At 48.9% G+C, this 25,369-nt stretch overlaps 1 protein-coding gene and 1 pseudogene across 1 annotated transcript; one reads left to right on the top strand and one right to left on the bottom strand.

The window, feature by feature from the left end:
- The first annotated feature begins 1,695 nt into the window (after positions 1 to 1,695).
- Positions 1,696 to 10,420, top strand: LOC115831212 (NUT family member 2A-like). The gene is given in 9 exon segments (XM_030798372.1): positions 1,696 to 1,871; positions 1,873 to 2,008; positions 4,081 to 4,125; positions 4,128 to 4,776; positions 6,730 to 6,858; positions 7,828 to 7,967; positions 8,410 to 8,750; positions 9,208 to 9,324; positions 9,656 to 10,420. Coding segments are annotated over 9 exon segments (2,433 nt in total). The 5' UTR covers positions 1,696 to 1,760.
- A 5,506-nt stretch (positions 10,421 to 15,926) lies between these two features.
- LOC115831273 lies at positions 15,927 to 24,456 on the bottom strand (annotated as a pseudogene).
- Positions 24,457 to 25,369: the final 913 nt, after the last annotated feature.

Below are 25,369 nucleotides of genomic sequence, written 5' to 3'. Positions count from 1 at the left end.
CCAAGAATTCTGCTCTTCTTCAGTATCTGAGTATGACATTTTGCTTCAACATCCCTCTTAGATGAAGTTAGTGATTGAAAATCATTTAAGTTTGCCCCATGATAAAAGATCAAGTCCTCAGAAAGATCTCCGAAGCGTTTACGGTGTGTTTGGTTTTGTTTTGTTTTGGTAAGTTTACCATGATTTTGCTTGAATTGCTGCTCTCTGTTGATCTTCTCAGCTAAGATCGAGGTAGAGAGTTGCACAGCAGAAGAGGGCTGCATGTAAGAAGGCAGTTCTGTCTCAGAAGACAAAAGGCCTGGGAGCACCCAGACAGGCAGTCACTGCGTAGAGGTCACTCCCCTCCCAGTGGCCACTGTGGAGGCATGTCATAGAAATGCTTGCTGGACCATTCAGGTTTAGAGTTGGGACAAAACCGACAACTCATGAGGATATTGGACAGGAGTTAGGAAATGACCTTCTCACACAACTGGGGCAAGGAGGGGAGAACCCTGGGCTTCAGACTTGCAAGCCCACCTGTCCCTCCAGTGTGGCCCCTGTTACATTTTCCTGCAACTCTGCCTTCTTGAGTCCAAATGTCTTCGAAAGGGGCAAATGCTTCGTAAGTGCCAATAGGGTGTGCTTTAGTGAATGTTCGCAGTGTGCACCGGTCTGGCTGAAGGTCTCTTCCCTTCCCCAACACCCTCCCATCGTGCAAAATTACCCTGCCCAGCAGGGAGTGACGTGTGCTCCTCAGAAGATTTTTTGCTGCTGTGCTCTGCATACTCACTCCTTATCTCCTTTGACCAGTTTCCTAACACTCCCCATGTTCACGACACAGAACATGAGTGCTCTTTCCTGTCGTTTTGACACTAATAAACGGACAGTGATTCTCAGTGTGGAAATGAGAATGAAGTTTTTTTAAAAGACAGGCTACAATAATTCCCACGCAGAGAACCACATGTGATGACACCGGATTCCAAACAGCAAGAATGTATGGTGAAGATGAGGCTGACAGTGAGCTGAGAGAGGCCAGCCAGGGTGTGTGTCAGTGAAGATGAGAAACAATCAGATAACACCTGTTTCCTCCAGGAAAGAAAGGGTCGTGGCCAGGGAAAAGAGATGGGAGGAAGGCTGGTCATTGCCTATTCCACTGTGCACGTCTGAATTTGCAGCCATGAAAAGTATTGCTTGGTTAAATTAAAATCATTCAAAAGATAAAAAATAAACATTTAACACCAGCACAATATGCTGGGAAACAAAATGAAAGGATTTCTGGTCTTAGTGCTGTAGGTAGCATAGCCACTCTTTCCTGGATTGAGGCTTTCCAGCAAAGGGGCTGGGAAGTAAGGCTGGCCTGCTGGTGTGGACAGAGATTCCAGCAACACACATGACCTGGGGACACAAGGACTGCTTCCTAAACAATGATGAGCACACAGCCACCTAATAGCCTGGATCGGCTGAGGCCATCCTGATTTCAAACACGCAGTCCCCTTGCCTTCCTAAGAACCTCTGTGTTTCTCAGACTGAAAACGTGTTTTGAATTTTGTTCACGAAGTGCAGCCCCTGTTGAAATTCATCATGAGTGGGAAACTGCCAAAGTGGGAAAGAGCATTGGTTGATTGGCACAAAAGTAGGTCTGTTGATAAAGAATGGAAGTAAAGGGGACATCAGGTAGAAGCTTTTGCTGTGAGTCAGAAGGACAAAAAAGTTGCCCAAAGAGGCGCACACCATCTCTGTTGCTGCCTTCCAGTTGGAAGGGAAACTCAGGTTCTTGCCTAATGGCCGAAGCCCTTCACAGAATGTCCTCCACCCCTACCAGCTGCCCACTGCCCCTCCCCCTCTGCAGAATGTCTGGGGTCCTATGTTCCAAACCTGTTTACTTTCAAATTTTACCTGCTCCAGTTGGACTCAGGAGCATCTGCTGAGCCAGGTCACTCTCTGGGTCTTACCCTTGACTTTTCTCATTGCGGAAACTGCCAGACAGTGGTGGTCAGTACTCAGCCTGAGGGGGTGGCTTCAAATGGAGGTGAGCCTGTAGGGATGGGGGCATTATCCGAGTCTGCTATGCCTCAGCTCCTTGGGAATTCAAATTTGACACTGCCCCTGGGGACAGTTGATAGGGCTGATGTTGAGGAGGGAGGGAGCACTGGATGTCCCCAAGGACATCACACCTGGGGTTGGCCATGGCACCCTGAGTCTGTGTTTAGGGAGGATGGCTCCTTAGAGGTGGACCAAGATGCCTGGGGGAATACACTGTGTAGGGGAAAGGACAGAATGGATGGGTTGATCCTTTCTAGAAGGAGACAGGTCACGTCATTGTGTGTTTGTAGGGAGTGGTGGGATCATGTTGTGCTGGTGGCCCCGGGAGGATGACAGGCAAGCCTGAACACTGTGCTGTGTCTTCAGGCACCTGGAAGGTGCCCTTCCATAGTGTTCAGAGGGATTTGGACTGGAGTTTTCTAGATCTTAGGGAGGAGTGGGGAGAAGTGGTCTCAGCCACAAAACTGTTGGGTGGGTTGGCTGTGACAGAGCATGTAGTGACAGCCTCTGGGTGGGCGAGGCTGGGGGCTACTGTAACTGCCACAGCCCAGAGCCCCTCAGCTCCCTCCCCAGAGATGGCTTCTTTGTCAGTTCAGGTAGCTGTTGGCTTTGATTTAACAGGGGTGGGGGCAGATGCGGAAGTTCAGGCTACACAGGGCCTGGGTTTCCTGAGTTGTTCTGAATTGTTTGCCCTTTTGTGGAGCTCAGGTCTTCAGACCCACTTCCTCTTGTCTGCTAGCTCATGGCCTGTCCTCTGCACTTTGTGTTACTGTGGAGATGAAGAATTTGCTCCTGTTCCATTTATACTACCTCATGAACGGGGGACAGGTGTGGATTCTTGCTGGTTCTCAGTGGAAGGGTCTGGAAAGGCTGGTTTCCTTTTCAGTAGAGGAAGGAGAGTAGCGCACAAGTAGGAAGATGGTTCTATTATTATTATTATTATTATTATTATTATTATTATTAAAGTTAGGATATGTGTCCTGAATGATGAGGTGCATGTGCTGTATCCCTTATTCCCCTTGGCTAGAGACTGCATGAGGTCCTAGTGAACAGGGATGAGTTCCAGACAACTTTGCCTCACCTGGCCCGTGGCCTAAGAACCCCTGGTTCTTGGTTGGTCACTATGTTCAGTTATTGGGAGCTCAAAGGAGAAGGCCCAGAGATGGGCTTCTTGTCCCACTACCTATTGTAACATGACCAGCAGCTGTGAAAATCCCTAGACACCTCCCCGATAGCCCTGCTGCTCACCATTTGCTGGCTGTATTCTAATCGTGTGCAGCTGCTGCTGGCTATGCAGTGACACTATCCCAGGGGACTCCACCACTGCCTCTCAGACCTGCTCCCTGGGAACAGAGCTTCCTGAGTGGCAGCTGGGACCATCGAGTACTGAGGAAAGGGTGGCCCGAATCTGACCCCTATTTAGCACTTGCTGTGGGTGGTGCCAGGACAATCACTTACTTGCTGGGCATGATGAGTTATGGATTATCTTCAGGGTTCCTAGGGCGCTGGCTTGGGAAAGATTTCCATCCAGTGGTTTTCTTCTGTTGTGTTTGAGCTAGGAAAGAAAGGGGTTTACAAGAGCTTCAGGAAAAGGAAGATTGAAGAGGAGATGGGGCCATAATATTCGGAAGCTTCTGGCTTCCTGTTGGCCTTCTGAGTGCTGAGCACTGCCCTGGGGTAGGCCCCTCACCTGTTGCTGAGCACGCTGAGGACCACCAAGCCGCTGAGAGACTCATCCCTGACCCATGGCTTGGGAGATGCCTGTGAGGCTGACAGGGTCTGCCAGGGACACCCAAGGGAGACCCTCGGGCAGCGAAGGCTTGGCTGTTACTTCTTGGGAGACAGGGGTCAGGGAGTCTTGGTGACCGGGGCCAGGCTCTCTAGTGGAGCGACTCTCCATGGAGGAACAGAGCATCCGATACACACTCAGGGACACTTGCAAGCTGCAGAGTTTCCCTGTCATACACCCTCAGCTGTTGGGACTCCCCTCTGATTCCCCAGTGACTAGTGTGGACCTGGAGACCCCAGCTCATTCACCTCTTTCCTTTATCTCCACAGCATACCCTGTGCTGGGACCAGGCATGACTGTGAACCCTGGCGCCTCCCTGTGTTCACGGCTCTGCCCTTCATCACACCTGCTCCTGGCCCAGCACACGGGCTGCCCCTTGTGACTGCAGGGGTTCCTCCAGGCGGCCCTCTGGTGCTGTCTGCCTTCCCCAGCACACCTCTGGTGGCAGGACAGGATGGCCGCGGCCCTAGTGGGGCCGGGGCTTCCAACGTCTTTGTCCAGATGAGGACAGAGGTGGGGCCTGTGAAGGCCCCTCAGGCACAGACCTTGGTCCTAACTCAGGCCCCCCTCGTCTGGCAGGCTCCAGGAGCCCTCTGCGGAGGTGTCGTGTGTCCACCTCCCCTACTCCTGGCAGCTGCTCCTGTGGTGCCTGTTATGGCTGCCCAGGTGGTTGGGGGCACCCAGGCCTGTGAGGGAGGCTGGTCCCAGGGCCTTCTTCTTCCACCACAACCACCACCGGCTGCCCAGTTGCCCCCCATCGTGTCCCAAGGAAATGCTGGGCCATGGCCACAAGGGGCTCATGGAGAGGGCAGCCTGGCTTCCTCCCAGGCCAAGGCCCCACCAGACGACTCCTGTAACCCCAAGAGTGTCTATGAGAACTTCCGACTCTGGCAGCACTACAAGCCCCTGGCCTGGAGGCACCTTCCCCAGAGTCCTGACACCGAAGCGCTTTCCTGCTTCCTCATGTGAGTGTCCTCGGGGCACCAGAGCTGGTCCTGCAGCTCACACGTAAAGAGGCTGCTGGATGGACAGGAGGTCACGCTGTTCAGGGGAGCTTGCAGGGCGGTTGTGAGGGTGGTGGGTTGCACTATGGGAAGGTACATTTTCAACAACAGTAATCTGGCTGCAGCTCAGGACGGACTGTCAAGGGCCTCATCTCAACTGCCCATCACTGTCCCGTGAGTCCAGCCAATCTTTACTTTCAATAATTTTCACAACAATGTTTACGGAAGACCCAGGTCAGAGAGGGTTCCTGGTGTGATGTGAGCTACAGTTTGGGTTTAGTTCTTTGAGTACACACCCCAGTGCCTCCCCTTTAACCCAGTATTGATGGTCAGGAGCATATCACATGGGGCTGGGTGGAGGAGCTGCAGGGCCCAGCAGGAACCTGGCACATGCCCGCAGTTCTGCTGAGGTCCAGTTAGCACAGTGGTGGTGGAGCCTGCACAGGGGGATGGTCTTGGGCTCTGCACTGGGGTCAATGCTGGGCAGGTATTTGCATCTTCACCCTCAGTCCCACCTAGAAAAAGGGACAATGATGCTTCATTCAGAAGATGGCGAAGAGATAACTTGAACTCACATATGACATGCATAGCACAGTGCCTATGCTATGACACATTACATGACAGCACTTATGATTACTGTCCCCATTACTATCATTATCAGGACTAGGCCATCTAGGAGAGCACTCCCCAAAGCCACGGGCTCCAGTGATAGCTGTGAGTGCACCTCAAGCCCAGCAGCCCAGGGCCATGGACTGTGGTGACTGTGAGGCAGCAACGTCAGCATCTGGGAGAGTTTGTGGTTTCATTCCCAGTCCCTGCCTCTCTCCACCCTGCGGTGCCTCTGTGACCCTGTTTTTCCCGCTGATGAGCAAACGGGAGCTTGAGCACATCCACCGTGCAGCACACTGGCCGTTCCCCTAGGGAAGTCCCCTGCCTGGGGTGTAGGTGGAAAGCAGCCCCATCTTCATCCCCAACAATCTCACTGTCCCCGCACCCTGGAACTGGTTGCATTCCCCCTTGGAGCAGAGTCCCAGTGCACTGGGGACCCTAATTCTTGGAGTGGAGCTGCCCAGGCTCCCAGGCCTTTGCCATGGCTCCTGTGGGAATGTGGGGAGCTGTACCTGCGGCTCGCAGTGGCTTGGACACCGCTCTGCTTTGGTTCTGGACGTGTGCTCCTGCTCCTCATGCTCCAGGGCCCTGAGGCTACGTCCCCAGGGGCTGCCTGGCTCCAGAGTCCCCAGGAAGCTGGTTAAATGCTCAGTCTTGGGGCCCTGGAACCTGCACTTTAACCCTCGCCCCCAGGTCATTCTGTGTGCACGCTGTCTCAGACAGCTCAGGCTCTGCCATAACAAATCTTGTAGACTGGGTGCTTTATCAAGACACATTCATGTCTCCCAGTTCCAGAGGCCAGAAGTCCCAGATCAAGGTGACAGCAGATTGGGTGTCTGGTCAGGGCCCTCCTCCTGGCTGGAGAGAGCTGTCTCTGGCTGTGTCTCCTTGTGGCTGAGAGCAAGAGCCCTGGCGTCTCCTCCTGCCCTTATCAGGGCTTGGATTCCATGACTGGGACCCACGCTCATGACCTGCTCTAACCCTGATTGCCTCCAAATACTGACACACTGGTGCTGAGGGCTTCAGCACAGGCATGTTGGGGACACACATGTTCCACCCATAGTACTGGGTTCACCTCTCAACACCGAGGACTCGAGGGACAGTCGGAGTGGCCACTCAGTAGCTTGTGTTGATGTTTGATCTTGGGGGGCATGTCCTGGAGCCTGAGGAGCCCACATGGGGGAGAACAGGACAGGGATAGATGGCAGGACAGGTGTGGGGAGGACAGGGGCCAGGTGTTGGGACCAGGTGGGCTTGGGATGAAGGATGGGCTTATAGACTGGGACTGACTGCACTGGTTTACAGCCCAGTTCTCCGATCCCTGGCCCGGTGGAAGCCCACCATGACCCTGGAGGAGGGACTGTGGCGGGCCATGGGGGAATGGCAGTGCACGAGCAACTTTGACCGGATGATCTTCTATGAGATGGCGGAAAAGTGAGTCTGGGGTCCTGGGAGCAGGACCCGCATGGCAGGGTGACAGTGAATGACAGAGGCCCGGTGGCCGTGGTGGCTTCTCAACGTAGAGCATGAGGAGGGTGTGGACAAACACAGGACGCTCTGGGCCCCTGGCTCCCTCAGGAAGCTGCTTCTGCCACCTAGAGTGCTCTGGGGTCTCTGTCCTGCCCTATTGGGAAGCACCCCCTGCCTGGCCTGGGGCCAACCCCTGCCTTGACACGGGAGGTCATGGTGGGAGCAGCCAGCATCGCAGCCCAAAGTGGGTCACCTCCAGCTGTGGGGATGGGGAGAAGGGGTGCTAGTGACTATAGACAAGAGTGGGGTGCAGGCTCCTGACAGCAGTGGCCAAAAGTCGGTTTTCTCCCAGCCCAGCCTGGCCAGGGAGTTGGGTCAGGGAGACCTGTGCCTGGGATACCATGAGACCAATCTCTGGCCTGACTGCCTTTGCCCCTGGGCAGTCCCCTCCATGAAGACAGACAGACAGCAGCCTCAGGGGAAAGGGGCCCTGTCTTCTGGGCTCAGCTTTTGCTTCCTCCTGACCAGGGGTCTCCCAGGCCTCGTGCCCCTGGGTTATCTTTCAGGGGCCCACAGTCCCAGCCTCAGGACTCCTGCATCTGGGCATCATCCCTGATGCCTTTTGCCATACACCCCACCCCTGGCCAGCTGAAACCCGGAGGAGGGGTCCTCCGGGACCCTCCTGGACCTCGTGGCCCTGACTTTAGTCAGGAAGCCCCATTGATGCCATGGGCTCTGCAGGGGCCGGGTGAGGGAGGGTGAGCCCAGAACTCTGGAAGCAGCTCCTTCCTGGGACTGGGGGATGGGACCCAGTGAGGGCCTGGACAGCCCACCCGAAGCACTCCCTCCCATCCCTGCCCTCGGCCGCTGCCTGGTCCTGGGGGGAGGGGGCCTGGACCCTCTCAGCACAGCCTGGGCCTCCTTCACCCCCAGGTTCCTGGAGTTTGAGGCTGAGGAGGAGATGCAGAGTCAGAAATCACAATGGATGAAGGGGCCCCAGTGCCTGCCTCCTCCAGCCACACCAAGGCTTGAACCTCAAGGACCCCTGGCTCCTGAGGTGGTCAAGCAGCCAGGTATAGCTTCCCACATTCCCACAGGAGCCATGGCAAAGGCCAAAGGGGCCAAGGGAGGCCACTCTCCCCACACCCCATGCTTCCGTTCAAGAAGGGGATTTGCTCCCTCCAACAGGACGGCTTCCGGGAGCATATGTTGGGTATTGACCTGGTCAAGTTTCCTAGCTACTCTCTCCCCTCGCCTGTCCAAAACTCCACATATGCTCTGCCCAGGAAGTAGGGATGAGCCGGGAGAGTACATGGCATGTTGGTGGCTCCAAACTTCCTCCCAAGCAATGCTGTCTCAGATGTGCCCCTCCTGCCTCCTCCAGGGGCGCTGTGGTTCAGGTGGTCCTGACCCAGCTGGGACCCACTTCACATCCCCAAGCCCTGCCCTCCCCTGTGTGGTGCAAGCAGGAGGAGCGGCCCTCACCACGCCCATCCTCCTCCCTCTCTGCCTCAGTGTGCCTTCCCAGCAAGGCCGGCCCCAAGGCCCCGACTGCCCACCTGCCACCACCCAGGCCCCAGAGGTCAGTGGAAACCAAGGCCCACCTGCCACCACCCAGGCCCCAGAGACCAGCAGAGACCAAGGTCCCCAAGGAGATTCCCCCAGAAGTGGTGCAGGAGCATGTGGACATCATGGAGGAGCTGCTGGGGCCTCCCCTCGGGGCCACGGGGGAGCCCGAGAAACAATGGGAAGAGGACGAAGTGAAGCAGCCACAGGAAGAGGACTGGACGCCCCCAGACCCGGGCCTCCTGAGCTACTTTGACAAACTGTGTTCCCAGAAAGACTTCATCACCAAGGTGGGCTGGCCTGGAGTGCTGGGGTCTGCAGGATTCCAGGGGGTGGCACTCCCAAGTCCTTGGAATTAAGCTCTGTTCCTTAGCTACTCAGCAGTATGTGTATTTCCATGTATTTGAGTGTCTGTGTGTTGCTGTGTGTTTGTGTCTGTGGTTACTGTGTGTCTTTGTGTGTCTGTGTGGGTGTGAGTGTGGAGTGTGTATGTTACCTGTGTCTGTCTTTTCCCGTGTCGTATGTGGTCTGTTTGTGTGTCTGTGTGTGGTTTGTATGCCTCTGTCTGTGTGTGTGTATGCTGCCAGGTCTGTGGTCTGTGTCTGTAGCTGGTGGTCGCCGTGATATGAGACAGCCCCAGGAGGGTGGGGATGGGGCACGCGCAGCTTTCTGCATCTCCTCCAGGTGTCCTTGGCTCCAGGCTACTCCCTGCCCAGGAGGCTTACGCCTTCTTCCTTCTGTTTCCAGGTGGAGGCCATCATTCACCCCCGATTCCTGGAAGAATTGCTTTCCCCAGATCCGCAGATGGATTTCTTGGCCCTAAGCCAGGAGCTGGAGCAGGAGGAAGGACTCACCCTTGCCCAGGTACCCCAGGGGCAGGAGGGACCCGGCACACAAGGCCCACCTGATTGTCTAACCCCCCTGGCTGGGGATGCGTGGCTTCTTCAGGAGCCACTCCGGGGTGGGAAGATACAGGTTCAGAGGGAGTAGGATGGAGAGGAGCCAGGGAGGGGAGTCAACATGCAAGCTGCTGAGGCCCAACAGGATGCCTGGCAGAGCCACACCTTTTCTCTTTGACTTAAAGCCCAGCTGCCTCAGGCTTCCCTGCCTCCTGCCCAAGTGCCCTGGTCTCCACCACCCTGGGCCCTGCTCACACCTGGGGCAGCGCCAGTAAGTGCCCCCTTTCCTCCCGCAGCTAGTGGAGAAGCGCCTCCTACCCTGGAAGGAGAAACAGCATGCGAGGGCAGCCCCTAGTCATGGCATGGCCCGGTTGGACTCAAGTTCTTCTGAGTTTGCAGCTGGCCAAGGAGCAGAGAGAGACGTCCCTGACCCCCAACAAGGGGTTGGCATGGAAACCTGCCCACCCCAGACGGCTGCCTGGGACCCTCAGGGATGAGGCAGAGCACACACTGGCATGGCCAGGTCCAAAGACTCTGCTGTGCTTTTGGGATGTCAGGATCCCCCTGGGCTGAGGGCTGCCCGGCCAACCTCTCCTCCCCAGGACCACAGACCCACCTGCCGTGGCCTGGGTACCAAGGATGCCTTGCATCTCCGTGGAGGGTCTCCTGTCAGGGAGTCACATGGGCTGGCTCAGGGGTCAAGTGAGGAGGAGGAGCTCCCCAGCCTGGCCTTCCTCTTGGGTTCCCAGCACAGGCTGCTGCCCTGGTGGCTACCCCAGAGCCCTGTCCCTGCCTCGGGCCTTCTCAGCCCAGAAAAGTGTGGACCCCAGGGAGCTCTTCAGCCCCCATCTGCTAAGAGAAGAGACCTCAGCCTAGCACCATCTCCTGCCACCAAGTCCAAGAAGCGACCTCTCTTCGGAAACCCATCCCCAGGGCCTGGGCTCAGGGTCTCTGAGGAGCAATCCCTGGCTTGGGGACTGGGTGGCCCCTCATGGTCTCAAAAGAGAAAGGGTGACCCCTTGGTCTCCAGGAAGGAGAAGAAGCAGCATTGTGGCCAGTAGGGGCTTCTGGGCAGGCTCTCTGGGGCCAATCCCCAAGGGTGGGGCTCTGGCATCCGATGCCCCAAAGCAGTCAAAAGCTTCTTCTCCCCCAGTGCTGATCTTGCTGGGCCTTAGCTTTGGAGGGTAGGGGAGGGAGGGGAGGGAGAGGGTGGCTGAATGGGGAGGGCAGAAAGGGAGGGTCTGAGGGGAAGGGGCTGGGGAGTGGGGGTGGGAAGCCGTGCATTGGGGCCTCGTGTGTAAATGTGAATGAATGTAATTGTGTTGGAAAATGCTCTCGGGGCTGCTGCCTCTGCCCTCGGCGCTGTGCTGCTCCGTGGAGGGTGTCTGTGAGGGAGGGCAGAGGAACTGGCAGATGCCAGGCACTGGGAACCCACAGGGAACGGCCCCACTCTTTCCTCCTGGTGTAGGGAGCCCCTTCAGATGCTCCAGGGACTGACAGATGCTGAGGAAAGCCTGATCCCTCCCACCACCCACTCACAAGGCCCTGCCTGCTTTAGGGAGGCTTCTTGGGGCCTCCCATCATTATCAGCATCCCTGGAAAATCCTGGGATTGGAGACAGCTGGCTGGCTCTTGTTCTGCTCAGTGGGAGGTGAGCAGAAGGCAGCCGCCTGCAACATGGACATGGGGAGAGGAGGCTACTCCTGCTTAACCCTCATCAGGAAGAGCGTGGGCACTGGGCTGAGGGGAGACGTTGAGGTGACCGTCCACACGGGTGTGTTTGGGATACGACGATGGGTGGGGAGCAGGGGAAGTCGCTCTGCCTGTTTCTGGGCAGGAGAGAGTCTTGTCCAACTAGCTGAAGCAGATGCTCCTTGCTGTGCCCACAGGGACTGGCCTCGGGGCCCTCAAGGTCCTGCATGGAGCCCCTCACAGCTATGATTCCCTTCCCATATGATGACTGAACTCATGTGGAATTGATGTAGACACAGATTTACATTGGTTTCTAAAACAATTCCCTCCCAACACACCATTGCCAACCGAAACAAGCATGACCAGCCCACCAGGCACAGGGTGGGTGTGTCTGTTGCTTCCAGGGCCAGGGGGAGCTGGGGCCCAGGCCAAGAGGGGCCGAGGGTGAGCCGCCCTTCTGCCAGGCACAGACCCCAAGGGCAGAGCAGGGGCTGCCTGGGATGTGGCATTGGCTGTCTGGGAAGTGCCCTGGGAGTTGGGGGCTAGGTGTTCGCCAAAGGGAGACTTCCAGAGCCTATGAGTGAGATGAGGACTGCATCAGGAGAGGGATCAAGGCTGGGGAGGACGCTCTGCTCTTTCCCAGGTTGTCCTGTCCTCCCAATCTCTGCTGAACTCCCCTCACCCCATGGGCCAACTTCTGCCCCCCTTACCCTTAACCCACCTCTTAGAATCTAGATCCCAGCATGGACAGGACCCGGCACCCACCCTGGTTCCCTCCTGGCCAACACCTTCTTCTCCACAATCTGAGTTCTGATTCCAGGGCCCTTATTGGCTCAGGACCCCTGTGACTGCCAGGGCACTGGTCCCAGCACTGCCTGCATGCAGAGCTGTGGTCATGGCGCTGGGGGCTGGCCCAGCAGCAGAGGCTGGTGGGGCAAAGCTGTCCGGTACACGGTGGCCTGGCCCCTCAGCCAAGTGACAAAGGGAGCCATGTTTGGGTCCTCTCTGGCCCCATCTGCCTACAGAACACAGCAGTCAGCCGGACAGATGCCCCTCTGCCCCGTCCCTTCTGCTCGATGTGGGCACTGTCGGAGGTCTGCCGTCTTCTGTGGCCTTTGGGAAGGAGAGTTTATCTTGGCAGGGCTTCCCCAGCTCAGTGCACATCAGGCCCTCAGGGAAAACGTGGGGAGTGAAGAGTCACTGGTGGGTGATGTGGGCAGCTCCCGTGACTCCTCTACATTCAGGGCCATCCTCAGGAGATAAGGTAGCACTGCCCCTTTGCAGGGTTTAGGAATGTTAAGTGAGCCGTGTTTGAAGGGATGATCCATACTCTGGCGTGTGTGGGTGCCCAGCCAACTTCCTCACCTAAGGGTGAAAGTGACACCTTGGGGCTCCTGCTGGTTACCCCACTGGCTGTTGTCTATCCCACTGTCCCTGTCCTTGTTTTGGCTGAGCCATTCCTATGAGGCAGAACTTATGCTTCCTCCACCTCTGTGTCCCACCTGAGCTCTACAATCTGCCCCTAAAAGGGCACAGTGGGGCTGACTGGGGGGCTCTGGTAGGCTGAACACACGTCCCCCTGACCCCCAGTTCCTGTGCTGAAGCCCTAACCCCCAACGTGATGGTATTTGGAGATGGGGCCTTTGGGAGTTATTCAGGGTTAGAAGAGACCATGAGGGTGGGGCCTTAATGATGGGATTAGGGCCCTGGTAAGAAGCAGAGACCCCAGAGCTCTCTCTCTCCCTGACACGAGGACACAGTGAGAAGGCAGCCATCTGCCAGCCAGAAAGAGAGCCCTCACCAGAACCTCGCCCACTGGGATGCTAACCTCGGACTTCCAGCCTCCAGACTGTAACAAATACATTTCTTTTTTTAATATGTGCCACACACCCCCAAGTCTATGGCACTTTGTCCTAGCAGCCCTATGTGACTAGGACAAGGTCCATAATCTGAAGAACTTCCTTCATGACTGGTACCTGGAAACCATGCATCAGAGCCACGGGAAAGAAAGCCTTGGCTCTCTGCAACTGTCAGCACACCTCCATCCCAAGTGCAGTGTATCACACATGAACCAGGAGAGCCTGGGACGCAGTGAAAAGGAATCTGTAAATACCCATGATGTCGTCGCATCCACGCTTGGGGAAGCCATAGCAGCTTGCTCACAGCAGGTGCTGGGGGTGTGCTGAGGCTGTTGGTCAGCTTGGCCTCCCTGCTCATGCACCCAGGTCACTCTCTGGGATCCAGTGCGGCTGGGGCGGCCCCAGGCAGGTTTGCCTCCAGAGACCCCTCCCTTCACCACTGGATGACAGATCCCTGAAGAAGCCACAGCCTCCTGGGAAACTCCATCTGACAACCTGAGCAAGGCCGGCCCCCGTTAGTGAACATGCTGTGCTTTCTGACAGCTACCAGAATGGACTTGATCCAGGTGGCTACCCTTTTGTAGCTCACTGTGATTCTAACTTCAGCGTCGCATGATGCCCTGTGAATGGAATATACAATGTGTGTCTTTTACATCTGTCTTTTTTCACTTAGAATAATATTTCCAAGGTCGTCTACGTTTTTAGTATGTATCATTACATCAAACCTTTTTGTTGCTGAATAATATTCCATTAATGGATATACTAAAATTTATCCATTTATCAGTTAAGAACATTTGGGTTTTTTTCACTTTTTGGCTATTGTGAATAACACTTCTAAGAACAATTGTGTACAAGGTTTTCTGGGGATGTATGTTTCCATTTCTCATGGCTATATACCTAAGAGTGAAATTGATGGGCCATATGGAAACTCTATGTTTAACCATTTCAGAAGGTGCCAGACTGTTTCCAGTGTACATGAACCATTTTATATACCCACTAGCTGTGTGAGGGTCCCAGCGTCTCTCCATATTCTAGCCAACATTTATTATCAACTCTCTTTTTGATAAAGTCATCCTAGTGGTTCTGAGGTTGCATCTCATCGTAGTTTGCATTTGTGTTTCCCTGACGTTGAACCTCTTTCATGTACCTATTCGCCACTTATATATCTTCTTTGGAGAAATGTGTACTCAACATTTAGTAATTTTTAACTGGTTTGTGTTTTGTCATTGAGTTATAAGAATTGTTTATATATTCTAGATAAAAATGTTTTACAAGATATAATTTGCAGAAATATTCTCCCATTCTATGGGTTGTCCTTTACTTTCTTGATGGTACTCTTTGAAGCACAAAAGTTTTTACTTTGGATGAAGTCCAATTTATCTATTTTTTCTTTTGTTACTTGTGGTTTTGATGTCATGTTTAAGAAACCATTAACTAGTCTTAGGTCATGAAATTTATTCCAATGCTTTTTCCTTTTTTAAAAACCATCTTAAACATTTTAAAGTGTACAATTTAGTAATGTTATGTATATTCACGTCATTGTGAAATTTAGATCTTTAGACATTTTTTGTCTTTCACAACTGAAATTTTGTACACATTAAATACTAATTTCCCCCCTACTCCCACCCCCAGCCCTTGGCAACCACTACTTTATGTTTCTGTGATTTTGACTACTTTAAATGCTTCATATGAAGGAAAGTATTTGTCCTTTTGTGATTGGCTTATTTCACTTAGCATAATGTTCTTGAGATTGATCCATGTTCTAGCATGTGACATGATTTCCTTCTTTCCGTAGGCTGCTTAGTCTTCCATTGTATGTATATACCGTATTTTATCCTTTCATCCACCAAGGGATATTTGGGTTGGATCTCTTGGCTACTGTGAATAATGCTGTAATAGGGATTGTATTGAATTCGTAAATTGTTTTAGGTAATACGGACATTTTAACAATATTAAGTCTTCAAATCCATATGCATGGAGATGTCATCTCCATGCTTTGAGCACAGGGACACCTGGGGCCCCACATACCAGCCCCATGAGAAATAGGGCCAAAGAGCCTTATTCCCCCTGTGAGTGGCTGGTCACCCACACTTCAGGGCCTCATCCTGCACTGATCTGCACCTGACATGCTGAGTCTTCCTTGGGCTTCATCCCCAGGAGTCGTCCCCTATTCCTGGGTCCCATGCTGGTGGCCCTGCCTTCTCCCCCAGACACCCAAGGATTCTCCAGGCCATACCTCAGTGACAGCAGCTTTGCCATCCCACTGGCCTCAATCCCAGAAAAACTTCAAGAGAGAAAGGCCCAGGATTTTAAAAGGGCTAAGACTGTTACAGAAAATGGACTGTGAGATGAGGAATTTTCACAAGCGTTCTCCAATTTATACAGAGAATGAAACAGAAATTGTGGAATTGAAAGTTGCAAAAAACAACACTAAGAAATAGTGGTTTAAGCGGATGATGCTTTCATGGATTCGGGGAAATGACTGCTATCCACAGAGTGTGCAGAGGAAGTGCCTGGTCCTGGTGGGTAGCATGGCTGTGGCTCATCCAAGAGAATGACACAGGGCTAGGCAAGCCTTATATGTGGAATTCACCAGAGTGAAGCTTGGCCAGTGATGCCAGGGAAGGACCACAATGGTGAGGTGTTGACTACCCATCTTTGCCACCATCAACCCTGATTCAAAGCATTTGCTGAGGAACCAGAGCAGACTGACAGTGAGATTTTGGGCCCCGGGGCCAGTCATCCCTACAAAATGAAATATTTCTCCAAGAACAGGACAAGGAGTCGCCATTTTCCCAAACCACAGACCATATCTTAATAGAACAACTTTTTAAAAAGTTTTTATTTTATTTTAAAGTTCCAGGATACATGTGCAGAATGTGCAGGTTCATTACATAGGTATACATGGGCTATGGTGGTTTGTTGCACCTATCAACCCATCATCTAGATTTTATGCCCTGCCTGCATTAGGTATTTGTCCTAATGCTCTCCCTCCCCTTGCCCCCGACCCCCCGACAGGCCCCAGTGTGTGATGTTCCCCTCCCTGTGTCTATGTCTTCTCATTGAATAGAAAAACTTTTAAAAATGTGCAGCTGGAGCAGCCTTGAAGGGAACTGGTAAGCAGTGAGTGGAGAGTGATGTGTTTCAGGGAGGATTTGGACTGTCTGGCTTGCAGGTGACCCTCTTGTCCCACAGAGGCAGTCTGTCAGTAACTCATCAGGAAGCCCAGGTAGTCTTCCTCAGGCACTTCCATCATTCCTAGGATGGCAGAGATAAAAAGGGACTGGAAGAGATGGGGGCGGAGAACAGCCCTCACTGACAGCACAGAGCCTCACCTGTCCACACAGTCTCTGTCTCCTCTCCTCCTCTGCCCACACGGTGACTCCCAGCCTCTAAGATTCCTGCTTTCAGCAATGCCCCTGATAGCACACCAATTATCTGAGGAGTTCTCAAACACCAACTCTTCACTGCCCATTAGCACAATGAAGAAATTGAGGAAAATGTATATGTCCCTGAATGTTGCTAATGGTCTTAGGGCAAACTGCTACTTATTCTGCATTATGTACTTCTTAGTTAATTGGGGTTAGGATGTCATTTTTAATGAAATGATGTTAATAGTGTTTGTTAAATGAATGATGTGCAATAAAACTCAATAAAAACTCTAAAAACAGGACTCTTCTGCTTGGTACAATGAAAAAATGGTATTCTTTTTATTCTACATATTGACAATATACATTTGGAGCTTTATTATAAGTACGAGAGAAAAATCTTCAATATATAAAAGCTGACTACATTACTTTTTTTGATTAAAAAATAGATTCGGAAGGAATAATGAGAGTTCAGGGCATTGACTCCCACCTCACTGATGCCTGAAAACCGTGGCTGCCACCAAGGTCAACATAGACAGCGTCTTTGTCATACAGCACACCCCCAACTCCAGAAAGAGGCGCATAAACCAGCTGCTCCTTATTTAAACAGCACTTCTTTTGTTGTTCAGGAAGAACACAAGGGTCTGGGAGGAAACTGACGTCACTCATGGCAAAATCTTCTACCCCTGGAAGACAGGACCCAAAAAGCCAGCTTCAACTGACAAGAAGTCAGTAACTATCTACTGTTGACTGGGGGGTTAAAAACGATCCACAGTCCAAGGGCTTAACCCATGACCCTAAAGACGGGCATTGTGCCACACTGGAACAGTGGTCCTCTAGCTACAAGACAAGAGGTCAGAGAAGAGGGATTCGGTAACACCTTTGCAGGCCTACACATAGCTGGCTTACTTTTAAAACCTCCAGCAAGGCCATCTTCCCTTGTTTGGTCATTTTTCAGTTTTCCTGAGAAATGAAGCCATCCCAAGAATCCTATGTGTAATTCTAGTATGTTCTACAACAACAGAATACCTGGCATGTGAATTTGGCTTTTATTTTTCAAGTGCGCTCCTCTTAAATAACCATAAAGTGACACCTGCCGGTCACATTTGATGCGTGTTCAGATATCCTCCGGGTTTGTCAAATCTTCCATCCTAGAAAAATAAACAATCATACAGCAGAAATGAATGCCAAAGTTCCTATACCTCCTTTCATGTGTCAATGACTCATCACACTCTTGTCCACTAAGCACATCACTGAGAAACTAGAAAATGCGGAAATAAGGAAGCACCGTTCACCATCCAGCAGAGGAAAAGGGGCAGGCACACAACTGTGTCTCTAGGCTGAAAGTGACATTCATTCTATAAGACACCAGACAGGGAGACGACATCCACCTGGGGTCAGGGAAGAGTAAAGAACACATTCAGAAAATCCGTTTCTGGAAGAGGGTGAGCCTGTGCTCTGGGATTTGTACTGTGGCTTGCATTCTGGCAGGTGGAAAAAGGGTATTCCAGGCTGAGAAAACCACAGCACAAAGAAGAGCACAAAGGAAGGAAACTCAAGGCACACATGAAGGACTCAAGCACCCGAGCACGAAGGCAGCATCACTGAAAACTGAGGCTGAATGTAGGATGGGGCCACATCCTGTAGCCTTAAATGCTTCCAAGTCCTCCCATTTTCCTAAACATCTCATAATTTATTTACTCCCAAAGGCACAGCATCTTTGAGCAATGATATAAGTAGACATTTTCCATCAACTACACTTCTACCCGCACTATTCAAATAGGCACAAAATAAATCCTATCACTGTTCTTTTTCTAGCCTTTTTAGCTTTGAAACATATGGCCCAGGAAGAAAAAGTTTACGATCACTTTTTACCTGTCTGCCAGGATATAAGGGTGAGAAGTTTGCCATGTGAGAGGCCTAAACTTCGTAACTGTAATAAAACAGCCCAGATTGTGGATTTCTTGGTTTTGATATTCTCCATGCACCATTCCAGAAAGGTAGAACAGCTTGGCAACCTAAACATTAAAGGAATATTAAAAATTAAATTTCAATTAAATTCTCATCAATACTGCAACAAAATAAAAGCTCTAAACAAGAAGCAATCCTAAGAAGGGAGACTTCCAGCAAAGCCACTGTCCTGAGGCTTCCAGAGCCTTGCTGGATTCTTTCAGGACTTATTAGAACCCCACAGAGGCAGACTGCTCTGCAGCCGAGCCAGGGCATCCGTCTAAGTATGGTGAGGAGAGGGAGGTGAGACATATCAGCACAGAAATGGTTCTGTGGCCGATGGACCAGAGCAGTATGGAAAGGAAGGGGCAGTGCCTGGTCCTGTACCTGGGAGAAACTTCTGATGTACTCTATTAAGTCCCGACCCCAAAACACCCAGGCATTGCCTGGTGCAGCAGGTACGGAGACAAATGAGATACACCAAGAGGCCCAGAATAACCACTCTCTTGAGGGAAACCTTCTAGAGACTGGGAACACATACACAAAGGGAATTCAGGAGGCAATTCCTAGAGAGACGTTTAGTAACATCTCTTCAGTCTTTTTGTTTGTTTGTTTGTTTGTTTGTTTGAGACAGAGTCTCACTCTGTCACCCAGGCTGGAGTACAGTGGTGAACTCTCAGCTCACTCCACCCTCTGCCTCCCAGCTTTGAGCAATTCTCACGTCTCGGCCTCCCTAGTACCTGGGATTACAGGTGCACACCACCACACCCGACTAATTTTTGCCTTTTTAGTAGAGACAGGGTTTGGCCATATTGCCCTGAGCTCGAAACTCCTGGCCTCAAGTGATCTGCCCGACTCTGCCTCCCAAAGTGCTGGGATCACGGGCATGAGCCACTGTGCCCAGCCTCTTCAGTCTACTTTAAAAGGATTATACTGTTAGTTTCTAACAATTATTTCTCTTCCTACCTGGCAAACTTCTGTCCAGAACCTGTGTTTTAATCGCTTCTTTGTCTTCTTCAGTTGCTTATTATGCTTGAAGGAGTCGAGGTGGGTGAGAACTCCCATAATTTTAGGAAAGCCATGTACTTCACAGATGTTTAGAAACTCAAACATTTCCATTTCAAACCCAAAGCTGGCATCTATAAGCATCAGTACCTACAAGCAGAACACATTATTTCTCAAAGAAACTACCAAAACAGACCACCTACACTAGGGGTTGGCAACTGGCCCACAGGCCAAATCCAGCCCATCACCTGTGTTTGTGACTAAAGTTTTATTGGAACATAGCCACATTAATTCATTTACATATCGTCTATGGCTGCCTGTGCACTTACAACTGCAGAGCTAAGTAGCTGCAGAAGATATGATCCACAAAGCCAAAAATATTCACCTGGCCCTTGACAGAAAAGTACCACTGCAGACTAAATCAAATGACTACACAGGCATCAGCCAGACAGAGAAACCACCACTGTCTGACTTGCTCTAAAAGGCAACCATAAGACAATGCCCACTAGGATATAAACTTCCATTTTAAGAATTCTAATGCATGAGAAGTAACTCAGAAAAGGCTGGGCCTAACCTGGCCCTTACCTAAGAAATCCTAATTTAAAGAAATGAAGTTTTCTGTAACGCATTTTTAAGCCAAATAACAGGTCTCTGACATCCAAAGAATGGGAACAAAGTGATAATCAATGAAATATATTAAATAGTTACAGAAAACCAACCTCTTCTTTCAATCTCCTCACAGAAAAAAAAAAATCAGTTTTTTTGCTGGGAAGTATGCAATGGAAACCTCTATCTTGTATGTAAATTTGCATAACTCAATTGCTCAGAAATATTTTAAATAGCTACCAGTTTAGAATTAAGTAAAAAATCAGTAAGATTATGATGAATGGTAGTCTATAAGAAAATATAAGCAGATAAGACCAATTTTTTTTTTTTTTTTGACACAGAGTCTCGCTCTGTTGCCCAGGCTGGAGTGCAGTGGCATGATCTCGGCTCAGTGCAAGCTCCGCCCCCCGGATTCATGCCATTCTTCTGCCTCAGCCTCCTGAGTAGCTGGGACTACAGGCGCCCACCACCACGCCTGGCTAGTTTTTTTGTATGTTTTTAGTAGAGACGGGGTTTCACAGTGTTCACCAGGATGGTCTCGACCTCCTGTGATCTGCCCGCCTCGGCCACCGAAAGTGCTGGGATTACAGGCGTGAGCCACCGCACCTGGCCAAGATCAATTTTTAAAATTTAAGACACTTCAAAGATGCAAAATAATTTCAGAACTGATTCCTGGAAATTTGCAGTTTTAATATTAAAGATAGTTCTGTTTTTATCTTTCCATGGATAACTGAAACTAACAAAAAATGGAAACAGAAATGCCCATCTTTGATTAAACCAGGAAACGTTCAAAACCCAAAACCACAGAATATATGAAGGTGGGCTTGTAGGAAAGCACAGCTGCCACTGCCGACCGAGGCAGCGAGCAGAGCTCTCCAGCAACACTGGACCAGCTCAAAGAACAGGTGGAATATCCTCACACCACATCTGATGCCACAGAGTGCCAAGGGGCAAGCAGCTGTTTGTAGGGTCAGGAACAAAAGGGAGCAAACAGTCCCTCAGGTGCCAATCTTTGTCATCTAAGCCAGTGTTACTCCCCTAATCCACACACGCATGTACACACCCAAATCCACGTATTGTGTGTGCCTCTGCCGTACTCAGGAGGCTTTGACAACCCAGAGCAGAGCAATCAACATAAGCTAGGCTAAATAAATTATGGTGCATCCACAGAATGGAGTATTATATTAAAAAGAAGGAGGCAGAGCTATAGTACTTACTGATTATACACCTCCAAGATATATTACATGAAAAAAGCAAAGTATAGAACAGTGTATAAAATAAGCTACAAAAGGGTGGCATGTGTGTTTATATGTATCTGGAAGGATACTGCTCTGCAGGGACCTGAGAGACCAGCGGTTACAGCAAGGAAAGAGAAAATGCACATTGTGTGTACCCTGCATTACAGTTAGAGTGCTTTACCAAATGTGCTACTTTTGAAACTCTTAAAAAGATTCACACAGGCATCTCTCAATGATGGTTAAGAGGCAAGGAAGGGAACCAGGGAGGGAGGGACAAAGAGGGAAAGGTTAACAGGTACAAAAATACAGTTAGATAGAATAAATTCTAGTGTCCAATAGCACAATAGGGTAACTATAATTTATTATATAACTCAGAATAACTAAAAGAATGAAATTAAAATGTTCCTAACACAAATAAAATATAAATGTTTGAGTGACGGATATCTGAATTACCCTGATTTGATCATTACACATTGCATGCTTCTATCAAAATACTACATGCACCCCATAAATATGTACAACTATTATGTATCCATAATAACTAAAAATAAAATGTAAAAGCATCTCTTAATATGTATGTCTTTAAAATTAGAAACTTGCTACATTTTAAATAAAAGAGAAACAAATGACTTCTATGAACTATTTGAATTATTTTAAGTATAAAAGATTCAGTAATCTTTACACAACTTTACATTAATTATACTTATTTTTACTAATAGTAGCATTACATGTTCAAAATTTGAATGTTATTTAGTTTTCTGACATTACAATGGCACAACTTTAAAATCTATATTACTTTTTCTTTCATATTTTACAGTCTTCCTGGGCCAAACTATAAAATCTGTAGCTCTAGAAAAAACTAAGTAAAAATGAAAAAACCAAGTTATCTGTCACCTCACACTTCCTAATCAATACGGCTTATTTTTTTGCTAATTTTTTTTTTTTTTTTTTTTGAGATGGAATTTCGCTCTTGTTGCCCAGGATGGAGTGCAATGGCACAATCTTGGCTCACCACAACCTCTGCCTACCAGGTTGAAGTGATTCTCCTGCCTCAGCCTCCTAAGTAACTAGGATTATAGGGATGTACCACCTCACCTGGCTAATTTTGTATTTTTAGTAGAGATGGGGTTTCTGCATGTTGGTCAGGCTGGTCTTGAACTCCCGACCTCAGGTGATCCGCCCACTTCGGTCTCCCAAAGTGTTGAGATTACAGGCATGAGCCACTGTGTCTGGCTTTTTTTTTTTTTTTGCTAATTTGTATTTTATTTTTGCTAACTTAAAAGATAGTTAATAGAATATCAGAAATAGTGAACATTATCATTTCCATAAATGCAAGAGCGTGTACATTTTCCATACACTGAGTACTGCTACATCTTCTATTGATAAATTCTGACCACTTCTTCAGGCAATTCATGTACTTATTTTAGCATTATCATTAAGGATGAAGGTTCTAGAACCATCAGGAACAAGGGTCCCATCTTCACACAAGTTACTTAACTGCTGGGGGGCTCTATTTCATCTTATGTAAACTATAGATAATACCTACTCACCACAAGGGTGTATCAAGGGCTTATGTAAGCTAAATTTGTAGAAAGCAGTTAGCACAGTGCCAGAAAGGGTGCAAGAAGAAATGGTACTTACTATGATATATTTCTACGTATATATGTATGCATGTTAATGAGCTCTTATTAGCTGTGTTCATTAAAGGTTTTCTCCATCCTGTGATTTGCTTTTAGATTTTGGAATGCATTTCATTGTGCACATTCCATTTGTATTATTAATATGACAACATTTATTACTATTATTATTGTCATCATCAATTTAGTCACATCTACTATATCTCTGATAATGACCACGATTTCTTTAATAATCATAAAACTCTCTTCCCTTCATCATGGGGTAAATAACCTACCACAATGCTGTAAGTCTCCATCAGCACCCCAGGCTGCCCCTGCTGACTTACCAGATCTGCTACTTTAGCCAGATAGATCATCATGTTAATGTCACACCTGCATTCAATAATGGTGAGTCTGTGCTTTCAACCTGTAAGTGAAAAGATGAAAATTTTACTTTAAAAAGACCCTGAAAAAACTCTAACCATCAACTCTAATTTTCATTTTTTAATTGCATCCAGTAAAACACCATATACATTTACGGAGTGTACCAGAAGTTCATTTTTATAGGCAAAAACTGGTAAAATAAAATAAATTCCATCCTGTTTTTCTTGCTGTGTTCTAAATTTAAATAATATCAAAAGTCTACCCAGATGAATAAAAGTGCTTAAACAGGGAAAATTCTGACTGGACAGGCTCCATGATAACCATGATCCTGCTGGTCGGCTGCAGGTCAGTGTCTTTGCCTCTATCAAAACTTCCCATGTTCCCACTATCGCTAAAAACATCCTCAAACATAATGCAGCAGAATATTCATAAGGATAATTATGTCTAAATTAAGGTAGTAAGAAAACGGTCAAGAAAATATGGGCTGGGCACAGTGGCTCACACCTGTAGTCCCAGCACCTTGGGAGGCCAAGGCAGGTGGATCCCTTGAGCTCAGGAGTTTTGAGACCAGCCTGGGCCACATGGGGAAACCCCATCTCTACAAAACCAAAAAAGAAAGAAAAAAAAAGAAAAATTAGCCAGGCATGGTGGCATACACTACTCAGGAGGCTAAGGTAGGAGGATTGCTTGAGCCTGGGAGGCTGAGGCTGCAGTGAGCAGTAATCACACCCCTGCATTCCAGCCTGTGCCACAGAGTAAGACTCTGTCTCAACAAAAGGAAAAGAAAATATGGATGCTCCAAATATAAAGAAAAACCTCAATCCAACTATATTATTGCAATAATAAGAGATTTCAGAGTGTACATTGCCATTCTACCACTGGAAGTTTGTTTCATCTTCCCTCAAACTTGGAAAGGTCACCATCTCCCAAAGCAGGCGAATTCTCCTAGGAAAAAGAGAAAACGCGCACTTCCACCAGCATGTGGCTTCATAAGGGCAAGCACGTGCACCTGGCACATAGGAGGTATGTGCTGTGTGTTAAATGATGTGTTCACAGTGACCAGGCCTGTCAGGCCCTTCCAAGGAACATGCTTGGCGAAGCCATAGAGCAGTCAGGATAAGATATGTATCACATCCTTATCTCTGGGAACTTACCCTTTTCTGAAGTTATAGCTAACTTAGTAAAAGTATAAGAGAAGTAACATGATAAGACAATATTTAACATGTTCCACTCAAGAAAACAACAAACACACACATGTCCCTCAGATGACAACAGCCACGCCAACTCTGTGTCTGCAGCGGCATCTCCTACCTGACACGATTGTCACAGGGCCTCTGATCCCAGTCAATTTCTGCCAGGTGAAGTTCCGAATGAGGCATTATATCAAAGTGCTCCTTCCAACTCTGGAGGCCCCATCACCACTACCACTATTGGCGGGGGCTCTAGTGGAGTTCGATCAACCACTGGAAGATGATGCTTTTTTGGTCTTCAAATCCTGAGTTCTATTCATTAAAAAAAAAAAAAAAGGAAACACACTTTCAAAATAGAGTAAAAGGTATCAACCTTATAAGTAGACTTTTTTAGTATACTTACAGATGTGAGTACTTTAGTATATTTTATAGAGAGTACAACAGACAATATATAAATATAATTAACTTGTCAATTATTAACTGCTGACTCCCATCCAAATAATTGCTGTTCAATAAAGATGTAACAAGATGACTTCAATAGTATAGAGAGTTGAAAATTAAACACTCCTTAAATCTGACTGTTTTATGGGTGATTTTAATAGTTTTTTAAAAACAAAAAGGTAAATACCAAGGCAGTGCATCATAATGGATAAGAGCAGAGGCTCTGGAGTTAAATTTGGCTCTCCTACTTACTGGTTATATGATTGGAGGTAAGCTGTTTTCTTGACCTCAGTTTTCTTGTCCATAAAATGAGGGCAAGAATGATTCCTACTCTGGTAAGGCTGCTGGAAGGATTTAGTTGAATAATGTTTAAAGTACACTGCTAAGAATATCATAAGGACTCACTAAATAAAGCTATGTTAGTATTAAATATTGTAATTTTTGTATTTTATATTACAACTTCGTAAAACGTATCCAGAGGGAAGAAGCACACTTATCACCACAGAAACAGTTTAAAGTTTAGGAAGAAACAAATTCTATAAATTCTTGTATCTTGGGCAAGAAACACCAACTAGTGTGCAGATGCTGGAGGCAAGGCAGATTCTATGGCAAAGCTTCTCACGTTTTGGTAAAAGCCACACAACATGCATCTCCATGTCCT

The sequence above is a fragment of the Nomascus leucogenys genome, chromosome 18, assembly GCF_006542625.1.
Source record: "Nomascus leucogenys isolate Asia chromosome 18, Asia_NLE_v1, whole genome shotgun sequence".
Lineage (NCBI taxonomy): Eukaryota > Metazoa > Chordata > Mammalia > Primates > Hylobatidae > Nomascus > Nomascus leucogenys.
The sequence above is the reverse complement of the archived record's forward strand: the minus strand, read 5'-3'. Positions and strand labels throughout refer to the sequence as shown.